At 43.9% G+C, this 10,763-nt stretch overlaps 1 protein-coding gene across 1 annotated transcript; it reads right to left on the reverse strand.

Annotated features, from left to right (window-relative positions):
* Nucleotides 1-576: 576 nt before the first annotated feature.
* Nucleotides 577-9,807, reverse strand: LOC104407373 (zinc finger CCCH domain-containing protein 11A-like). Its single transcript, XM_010016638.1, has 16 exons — nt 9,754-9,807; nt 9,416-9,535; nt 8,530-8,653; nt 7,887-8,090; nt 7,593-7,709; nt 7,005-7,082; nt 6,478-6,588; nt 5,721-5,783; nt 5,365-5,460; nt 5,090-5,155; nt 4,081-4,578; nt 3,396-3,469; nt 2,422-2,746; nt 1,959-2,128; nt 1,298-1,365; nt 577-841 (listed from the first exon to the last, which is right to left on the reverse strand). The coding sequence occupies exons 1-16, from the start codon at nt 9,805-9,807 to the stop codon at nt 577-579; spliced, it is 2,433 nt and encodes an 810-aa protein (XP_010014940.1).
* Between the last annotated feature and the right edge of the window lie 956 nt (nt 9,808-10,763).

Raw genomic sequence — 10,763 nt, forward strand, 5'->3', positions numbered from 1 at the left:
GGCAGCACGTTTGGTCCAAACCACTCCATTATTCTGCTCCCTCCCACCTCGCTGTTTTCATTAAGTTACCCTAACAAAGTCCAAATGATAACGTACATAAATAAAACTCAAGAGTTGACATAGTAACTCCAGGCTTTAGATAGCAATTGTCCAAGAAATGAGAATACCAAAGCTTTGAAACGTGCTGAACGCTGAGGTTTGTCAAGGAGGGAAGGAAGAAGCTTTAGGTTTAAGCCTTCAGAGCATCACTGCATCAGTACATCAGTTCACAACCACCAGTCTGCAGCTGGGGAGCTCTGTGTCCCAAAAGAAACAAGTGCTTTGTCCTCCTAACGTCGACGGTAGCGACTGACAGTCACAGAACGGATGCACAGGACCTCGACTCTGACCAGCAGGGAAATGTAGGACAACTGAGTGCAGATACTGCCCATTTCTACCAGTTCAACTGTGCTTTAAGACTCATTGCAAAGCCTCAGCTAGAAAAATGATCATTACCTCTGGGTATCCAACAGAAAAATAGAGTTTCAATTTCTTAATTTCTTTTTTTGTTTTGTTTTAATCTCAAGCTCCTGCAGTTCAGCTGTCGATCATCTCCGACAGTTCCAGGAGGAGGTCATCCTCATCCTTCCCTGGGTCCAGATCAATTTCTGCTTCCAGTTTCCCTCCTGAGATTTCCCAAATCAGCTTCTCAAAGTCATCTTCTACAGACAAAGGTGCTTTCCCAGCGCCAGTGGAGCTCAGCCGGCGCGTCTTCACCGCCACTTGGGACGAAGTTGAAGTTGAGCTTGAGAGTTCTGACTGTGCCCCAGAGTCTGCCTGGCTTCCCATGTGCAGCTCTGGGCTTGAAGAACAAGAGAGAGAGTGAACCAGGGTATGACACTGCTTACCCAGAGAGATGGTTTCTACAAACCAGCTCTTAAAACCTCTTTAAACCCTCTTACATCTCAACCTTACATAGAGATTCTAATCCATTAATCTGGGGTTACTTTTAGGGCCCAGTGTACCGGCACTGGTACATTTTTCTGTCTGGGGATTTCTCCATGGAGACAGAACATGGCAAAGAAGGTTCCATTTTGGTACAGCCACAAGAAAGGCTGGTACCAACCTGCAGCACTGGAAGAAAAGAATCTAAATAAGTATTCATGCTGGCTGCCAGACCATTGTTTCAGATTCATTGCTCCTCTGGATTTTGGCATTCCTTAGCTCAAACCTCCACTTTTTCCACATGTGAAAAAACCCCTGATGTTTCATGTGAAAGACACATTGATCAAGAAAAAGAACAAGTGGTGGTTGTTACCTGGTTTGGGGTTTTTCTCCCCCAGGTATGGAGACAAGGCTGTCCTCTGGCAAAGCAGGAACAACAGCCTAGGAAGAAGGAAGACAGTTTTTATGATACACAGGTAAGACTTCTTAGTAGATTCCTCCTCTGCTGCTTCTCCCCTGGCATTGCTGAACCAAAACATTCCTGAAGAAATGTTAGGATTCACTCAATATACATCATAAACACTGGCACAGGGTGCCCAGAGAAGCTGCGGCTGCCCCATCCCTGGCAGTGTTCAAGGCCAGCTTGGACACAGGGGCTTGGAGAAACCCGCTCTAGTAGAAGGTGTCCCTGCTCGTGGCAGGGGATTGGAGCTGGAGGAGCTTTAAGGCCCCTTCCAACCCAAACCATTCTATGATAAACTTAAGTTTACTAATGACTGTGTGCTTTAAGAACACAGCATTAATGGACAAAATCCTTCACGCCACAGAGAATCCCAGCAGAGTATTATGGAAGCACTGCCATTTCATCTAATAAAAAGCAGGATGGCTACAACCATCTTACAAGCACTTGTGGATTTCAAAGGGAACAGAGACAGGTAAAACATTGCAATTTTCCATCTGTTCTCCAAGAGGAGGGTAAAACTTGGGCATATATTTTACAAGGGACCCACTACTGCTTCAGACACTGTCTTTACCACAGCTGCTTTTTTAGCTGGAGGCTCCTTCGTGTCACCACCCGTGGTACTCAAGGGCTTCACAGCTGCCACAGCAGAGGGGTGACTCTCGGCTGCCTTACGCTTCAGGGTATGCTTTGTGGGAGAGGTGGTTTTCCCATCTGGAGCCTTCAGGCACGCCTTGGATTTGGCTAGAGGAAAAAAGGAGAACTTAAGTCAGTTTTGCTCTGCCTCTGAAGGTAAAAAAAAACCCCAGAAGTTCTATCAGTCCCATCATCCTTCTAGTTAAATAGATTTGGCCATTACATTATACTGCCATTGCCCAGATTTCCAGCAGTATTTTCCGCATAGTAAACTCTATTCACTAGCAAGCCATAAAAAGGAGCAAAGAAGTTACAAAAAGGAGTCAGTTACAACATGAAAAGTGCCACCTTCTTTCAAAACAAGACCTAAAGGAACTCTTTAACACAGTGTCAACACCTACTCTTAGCTTTCCGTTCCTGCAGTGGAACTGCCTGTTTCCCTGGTGATACAGCAGCTTCCTTCCCTGGGCTTTCAACCCCATCTTCCAGAGGTTTCACCAGTGTCTTCTTCACAAGGTGATGTGCTGACCCTGAAGCCACAGTGGCTTCAGAGCTCCCTGATGGTGGAGTTTTATCCTTGATGGTTTTTTCAATGGAAGAAGGCACAGAAGCTACTTCCTTCTGAAGCTTCTCTTCTTGGTGGTGTTTCAGTTGCCGCTTCTCCCTCATTATCTCTTCAAAGTTCTTCACTTGAACTTTAGAATTAGTTGTGCTCTGATCAGAGAGCTGGAAAGAAACAAAAGCAAAGGACTAACAGGACAGAAAGAAAACCTGAGTGGCAATCCTTCTGAAATGGCTCCATGCGGAACAGAGCATGTTATGACCATTCAGATCTGACCTTTTTTCCATACCACGTTGCCTGGAACAAGATCCGTGCTTTGCTATGGAAATAGAAAAGCCTGCAATTCCCAACACAGCAAGCTGCTTTAATAGAGTAGAAGGCGCTACCTGTAATTTATTACACTCTCTTCAAGCAAGAGAAACTTGTACAAGCTCCCCAAAACAGCATTCACTGAGACTGATTTCCTCTTATACAAAGCTCCAGCCTTTTCTATTAAAATACTTAACCTTTCTTATCTTTCAAGTCTGATGGATAAAGTCACTGAGAACAAAACCATTCCCTTCACATTAACCTCACAGATTTTATCTGCTGTTAACAGGGTTTCTTATGCACTGTCAGGTGCAATCAGATTAATTCAAAGCTTGAAGATCCCAGTGTTGTCTGGAAATGCTATGAAAGTGACAAGACGGCTGCACTGCAGCACTTGGCAAATGTGGGAAGAGAAGAGCACTCTCAAACTGGGAGCATGCAGTGAGGTGCAACCAAAATATAACAAAACTCACCAGAAACTATATGTCTTCACAAGGGACTCACCTCTGCAGGTGTAGAGCCAGCTTTTGAAGAAGGCTTGCTCAATTCCACCACCTTCTTTTCTTCTCTTCCAGGTGCTTTAAAACAAGAACAAAACATTTATGATTTTATCCACAGCAGAGGTAAAGAAACCCGGTTCCCTTTGTCTCCCTGGTGCATTTGTTTCCTCACGGCTAATAACGGGACAAAGGGAGAGGCTAAGGCAAACAATCCCTGCAGCACTGGACCTGTCTTTCCCTCCATCACATTATCTCTTTACATGGGTTATAGCATCTTAACAATGAGCTCTTTAATGCTCTGTCATTTTGGACAAAAACTGGCCCTTACGTTATGTTGATACAATGCTTCACAAACACATATATAATCAGGAAGTTAAAAAACACATGCCAAAGAGGAAGGTAAACTTGGATTCAGCACAGGGAAGGTCCCATATAACAAACAGATGGCAGAAAAAAATACAACGGAAGAGAGGAATTCGACTACAAAGCTCCTGAATGAAGTTTCCAGTGGGAAATCCAGAAAGCTTTATGCAATTAATGGAAGTAATATAGTTGGATATTCTGGTACTTTTTTACCTTTGCAGCCTTAACTCTTTTATCTGCTAATATCATAGAAGGAAAAGCAAAAGGAACCCTGGGAAAACTGGATTTGCTTGACAGGGGAAGCAGGCACCAAACCATCCCATTACCTATCAGCTTGGTGATCCGTAACAATCTCCTCCCTGTCGGGGCAGGTTCGGGTTGTGCTGGTGGAGCTGGCACATTTTCTCCACTCTGCTGCAGCCGCAGAGCTTTCTCCTGCTTGATTTCCTCCAAGGTTTTAATACGCACTTCCCCTGGCTTGGCTTTCCCCGCTGGCTCTGCCAGCGGCACTCTGCTGGGCACAGATGGAGCCAGCACGCTCTGCTTCTTAGGCTCCCCCTCAGCTTTTGCCTTGGTCGGAAGCTCTTCTGGTTTTTGCTTCTCTTCTTCCAAGCGCTTCTGGTTTTTTTCAGCCAGGGCTCCTGAGAAAGTTTTGATGCGAACAGCAGGGGAAGGTTTTGCCCCCGAGCTGGGATCTTCCGGTTTACAACGTCCTTCAGCCTGGGCTTTAGCTGGAGGTTCTCCTCGTCTCTGAGTAGCTCTCTCAAGGCGAATTTCTTCCAGTGTTTTCACATGGATCTCTCCTGTCGGCTTAGCAGCCTTCTCTGCCATCATCAAAGAAAAGCACCAAGGTTTCAAGAGAGTCCAACAATATCTAAAAGCCCCTAAATTTGTCACAGTACTAAAGAAAATCAAGTTTGAGTGTTCCCAAGAATGCATCTTAAGACCGTATCATTCTGCATAACATTCTCCTCCTCCTTTAAGCCACCTGTATTTCTGCAGTGCTGTCCAGAGAGCTGTGGCACAAAGCCCCAGCAGTATATTTTACTTTGTTACTTTCTCAGGCTGTCTCTCTCTGTCAGCATCTCAAACTCCTGCTCCTGGCAGTGGTTCTACTCCGCTTGTGCGTAAGCATCCTGCAGCTTCTGGTTCACAGCAGGAACATGAACCCTTGAGGCACAAGTGGAAAGTACACACAGAGCTAGAGCCAGATCTCTGGTAACAGCCATCAGGACAGCTTCAGCACTCGAGCAAGAGGAATTGGACAGATGATTTAAATTCCCTTTTAGGGCAGTCTGGAAGTTCATGGTAAGAAAAAAGGGGAAGGCTTATTACCTGTCTCTGTGCTGGTCTGTTCAGAGGGCAATCCTAGTCTCTCCTTCAGAGACTTGGGGACTTGAACTACAAGACAGAACAGAAAGAGTCAGGGAGACTGCATAAATCTCAATTGTGTGTTCACATTTTGAAACGAGACAGGAGATCACCAGGATTCAGAGTTACCTCGAGCCCTCAACCAACACACACAAAGACCCGTTAGAAGAAAGGAGAAACAGAAAACCCAAACCAGACAATCTGTACATGAAATCCAGATGTCAGGTTAGTGGCTGTACCTCTCTTGGGGGCTTTGTCAGCATTCTCCAGCATGTCTATCTTCTTCCCCAGCCTTTCAGCAAGGTTGCGCTTCAGTGGAAAGACACTTTTAACAGCTTCAAAGAGACAGAAAACAAGAACTACTTTAAGAACATTTCTCTGGAGGAGGATTTGAGAACACTCAGCCACAAATTTCAGTTCTTCCAGGTAGTTTTTCTTGTATTTGCCTCTTAGTTGCTAAAACAATTTGCCGTTTCTGCACTCAATACAGATCTCTGCCAAAATGTATTTTCCTCCTGCATGTAACAAAAAAACCCTTAAAACCAGTCACACTCAGATGAGGGCACCCAAACCACAGCTCACAAAAACCTCTTACCTGTGGAGGCTTTCCGTTTGCCCAGTCTCTCAGCAATGTTCAGCTGAATCACAGGCTCCTCCCCTAAAACAAAGGGTAATCGCTTAGCACACAGAAGCCAGCAGCCAGTAAAAGCATTGTCTTTCCAGCCCATGCCCCCAAAAAAAGTAGTCAAAACAACATGAAAGAATGGCTACCAGTAGTAGTTCTACACTTTTTTGCCTTTAAAAGGCATTTGTGTGTATTTAAACACCACCATTTACACAGACTCATATAACTACTGCATGCAACTGCCACTGTCCGCCTCTTCAATGCTTCAGAAACTGGCTACTTGTACACCACCATCTTCTACAGGTCTTCCCTTCCATTTCTCCCCAGCTATCCCCTCATTTGCACACTGACACTTGTTTTGACATCAACTTCTCTCTGCACTTAACCCCAGTACCAATCCTGTCACACACTGTCGACACATGCACTCATTCACAAATCTCACTCAGCTTCTCAACCGAAGCCAAATGAAGCACGTTTGAGAGTCTGTAGGATGGTGATAATGTATGATTAGCTATGGCTTGAAGTCAGGCTGTTAAAAACATTTCTTGATCTTTTATTGCAATACAACCGAGCACCTACAAATGCTGAATCTTTTCCTTTAAGGAGAAAAGCATGGTTTTAATGAGAAAAATTCAACCAGCAGCCTAATATGTCTGAATTATCTTCATTATCAGTTAAGCTCTTGGTTTAGGAAGCAGGAAATGGCAATAATTCTATTCACTGTTACCTTGCTTTGCAGACAGTGTCACAGTTCTCACTACCGTCCGTACATTCTCCTTTTCTGGCACAGGAATAGTCCGAGATTGAAGGGGATGAACAGAAACTCCTGAAGGACCTTCTGATCAGAGCAAGCAAAACAGAAGGATGTTTAGGAAAAGAATCCAACCAAACAGAACTACCACAAAGACCAAAGCCAAAGCCATTAGGTATTCATTCCTGTCAAACGTACAATGACCGTGCACTTAAATTAAGAGAGATGAGCAATTTCCCTCTGATTTGCCCTTGGAATTCCAATCTAGAATACAAGCTCTCTGAGCTTAAGAAAACAGGTTGCATGCCAAAGTAGCTCAATGCCTCCAGCTAAACATGGAATTCTGGCCCTCAAGCAGATCTTGGCTGTAACCATCTCCCAGTCTGACCCCAACACTGCACTGCAAAAGGTTGTATTACCCAATGCACAGCCAGCTATCCAGGGAATATCAGAAGGATAAGAAGAGGCAGAAGTGAAGGAAATGAGGGCTATTAACTCACCACCTTGTTTTTTTGTTTTTTCCTTTAGTTTCTTCAATTTGATTTCTTCAAGCGTTTTTATTCCGAAATTTAAATTGTCATCTGAAAACACAAACCAGGCACTGAGAAACTAAGGCTGAAAGACACACACAGAGCCTCCAGCTTCTACCAGCTCAGAACCTTCCCAAAGTGTTTTGAATAAACCCTGCCAACACTCCCCTCAAGTGAAAAAAAAAGAGCCATACAACAGATGGTACTTTGGTAAGGAATTGGCACCTTTCTCCTCCCATCCTACAAGGTAAAACCTACAGTTTGCAGTATTTTAATCCATCTACATATTAGATTCCTCTGTCATTAGACATGGCTTTCTATTGTTTGGAAGGACATATTTGCAGCTTTTCAGCTCCTCTCTGTGGCTCTATTTTGTTCTGTAGAAGTAAACAAGGAGGAGTTTACCTGCCTGAGCAAGGGACATGTGACACCCTTAGACAGGAATGAGCTCATGGGAATACCCGACTCCTGACCTTGTGTTCTAATGTAATTTTACAACATACTTTCAAGTTCACTGTGAAATTCTCCTTCCAAACTCTGTTATTACAGCTGTTAGGATACCTTGCTTGGAATTAGCACTTGATTTCCTAGTGGAAATTATCCGCAATCCATTATGGGTTTCTGCTGCTGGTTGCTGGATGGCCATTTTAATGTCATCCCCTTCTTCAGAAAGCTGGTCTGAAAAGCAAAAATAAACCTATTCAGTTGCAGAAGAGGGATTAGATGAGATATCTCATGTTTATGCAGCTCCCACAATGACATTTCAGTCCACGGTCCACGACACAACTCGGGTATTCTGTGATTTATACATTCACTTAAGAGTAGAAATGCCTTCAACAAGTAAAAAGTGCTCACCATCATCATCTTCATCATCATCTGCAGCATTGATTACAACTGGAGGGTGTGTAGGACTTGGGACATTTTCAGAGTTTTCCACTTTCATCACCCCCCTCAGCTGGGGAGAGGGATTTGACTGAACAGAAAGTTTGTTTTGCTGCAGTGACATCGGAGGCATTTTAACATCGTCTTCCACAGACTCAGGTGGACTTGGAAGTGTAGCTAGAGGAAGAGGAGGAGCAGCTCTTATCTGGCCATTTAGAACTTTGACCCCAATGTTGCACTCACTGTGTGGATATGGTAGATAAGGTAGATAACCCACCTGGCTACTGAATGCAGAGTTTCCTATTCCCCACCCCTGCTTACATCAGTAATGCTTCCCTTCATGCACAGATCTTATGCCCCACCACCCAGAAAGGATTAAATGAGGGGAAAGCAACCTGAAAGGCAAAGACCACACGAAGCACAGAGAAGCTGAGCATGAAAGAAAAGACTAAATACCAGAATGACACGCTGCTCAGCTGAGAGCATGACTGCAGACTTCTCCTTGCACTCATAAATTAGCAGTTCCTTTATGTGTTCTATGGCATTGTACCCACCCATAAGTAATACTCAAGATTAACTACTTAATCCTTCAAGACAAAGGCCCCAGGAAACTCACTTTTGCTTGGAGGTAAGAAGAGTCCATCAACGTAACGTCCTTTGGTGTGATGGAAAGCACAGTTGGATTTTTGGCAGCCCACTGGCTGGTTCTCCCAGTAGCAAGGAATCTCACTGCGTTTCTTCTGAGGACAGAAAGCAAGCAAAGCTCGTGGTGACTCTCACCTTGATTTGCAAGGAGACATTTCCCACCACAAGCGGACCATAGACAGGTCGTGCAGTGCTGAAACATCACTCCAAAAGTCAATTTATCACTAGGAGTATTTCAGCTGTAACGATTCAGCCTTAGCTAAGCTTAGCTGTATTAACTATGTATTACCCACCTTTCCTGTCACCCAGTTTGAGCAGAGAGACACTCTCACGCATCAATTCATGTGGGATAAACTAATACAATGTGCAAAATACTGGGATTATTCAGAGGGAGAAATGTCTTCAATTGCCCAGCTAAATCTACTCAAGTTTATCTTCAGAGCCTTGGTTCCTTCCCATGTTTTCTCTCCCTATCCTGTACTACCCCAAGAGGTCAGAACGTCATCAGAAGAAATCCAGGACAGCAGAGACCTGCCAAGGCCGCTATCAAGCCCAGCCCTCAGGAGGTGAGTGTAGGCTGCTTGTTGCCACCATGCTCCAGCACATTTAAGCAGTCTGATCAGTGTGGTTGCTGCTGCCTCTTTAGAACATAATGTCAGCACCTAATACAATAATTTCGTGCTGAGATACACGTAAGAAATTGATCTTTTCCTTCCCCAACTTCCTCCCGCCCCTCTCCTTCCTAGCAAGAGGAACCAGCATCATTTTAAAGCAATGTAAAAGCACATTCAGTCCACCCACAGCAATGAAAAACTGCTTTCAGTGATTTGAGACCACATCTTTAGGCAATCACTCACATCGATCTCCATGTGCCTGAACCTGCAGATATTCCTGAAACAGCGACCCTCTTGCCAGAGTGTGCAGACTGTTTCATTTCCCAGAGCAGCTTCGCAGTGGCGGAAGGAGCAGCTGTCTCCCTGGAGCCAAAAGGGAATCAAAAAGGTAAATGAAACAGTAGAGCCTAAAAAAGATGCCCATGCTCTTAGAACTGGCAGCTCTTAGAACAGAACTTAGAAGATTAACTGCTTACTAAGTTCACAGAAGTCTGTGGGTCTCTTCCCACTCTTCCCCCTCAGCTCTGAAAACAATAAAGGAAAAAGAAACCAACCCCAAAGCAAAAGAAACCCAAACATACCTTGTTACATGTGGAATAGAAATAGAAGTAGCAGTCATCTCCTTGGTTAGACATAATGGACAAAGTCGAGGTTCACTCAACAGGGACTTCCTCCAGTCTTCCAGTCTGAAGCTGGCTTCGCTTTCTTGGACTGAAAGTCTTCTACTGGCTTGATCAGTGAAATCTTCTTTTTAAAAGTAACCCTGAAGGAAGGCATCCAGAAGTGAAAAACAAAGGAGGAAGGAGCATTTTTCCAGCTGCCTTCTGTTAATCAAACTAGTCTCTTAGGAGGGGACAATGTCTTGAAATCGGCTGGTTACAAAAACTATCCCAATACAAAGTGAAGCTGCATGGGTTTTGCCAGCAAGCAGTCTCTTCTGTATCCTTAGCAATAGTTACATGCCTTAGAGCACAAGAAACTACTGCTGGAGGCCCAAGTCTTTAAAAATGTGGTCATACATTTGAGCTATCAGTCAATGGTTAACTAATAATTCCTATAAAATACAACTGACATAGTAAACTTCCTATTCCCATCACCACAGATCTTCCAGTTCACGTACCTGGCCAACTTCAGCAAAGATACTGATCTTCAAAGACTTCCAGTTAACTTCTCCTGTAGGCCGAACCAACACTGAATCCGTGAATTAATAATAAAGGGGTAGAAAGACTTTTCCTCCTCACATTGCCAAGGGAACCTCTCATCCACAATTCAAACATAGGATGTGCTTTTAAACATCTTACAACTAATGGAGGAAGCAAGTCCATTGGAATACTGTCAGACTGGAGACAGCCAGGGTTAGTTAGCTCTTCAGAAAAGGAAAACCAAAAAAAAAAAAAAAAAAAAAAAAAAGGAAAAAAAAAAAAACCAAAAAAAAAAAAAACAACCCAGGGCATTTAGAGATGAACTTGTGATTCAAAGTGGCTGCAAAAATGAGGCTCCATCTTCCACAGCCGGGCAATTGCAATTTTAATTTGGTTTGGTTTTTAATTTAAAATGCAGTAAGTTGCAATCTCTGGTCTTCAAGATTTCT

The sequence above is a fragment of the Nestor notabilis genome, unplaced genomic scaffold (genome assembly GCF_000696875.1).
Source record: "Nestor notabilis isolate BGI_N333 unplaced genomic scaffold, ASM69687v1 scaffold33446, whole genome shotgun sequence".
NCBI lineage: Eukaryota > Metazoa > Chordata > Aves > Psittaciformes > Psittacidae > Nestor > Nestor notabilis.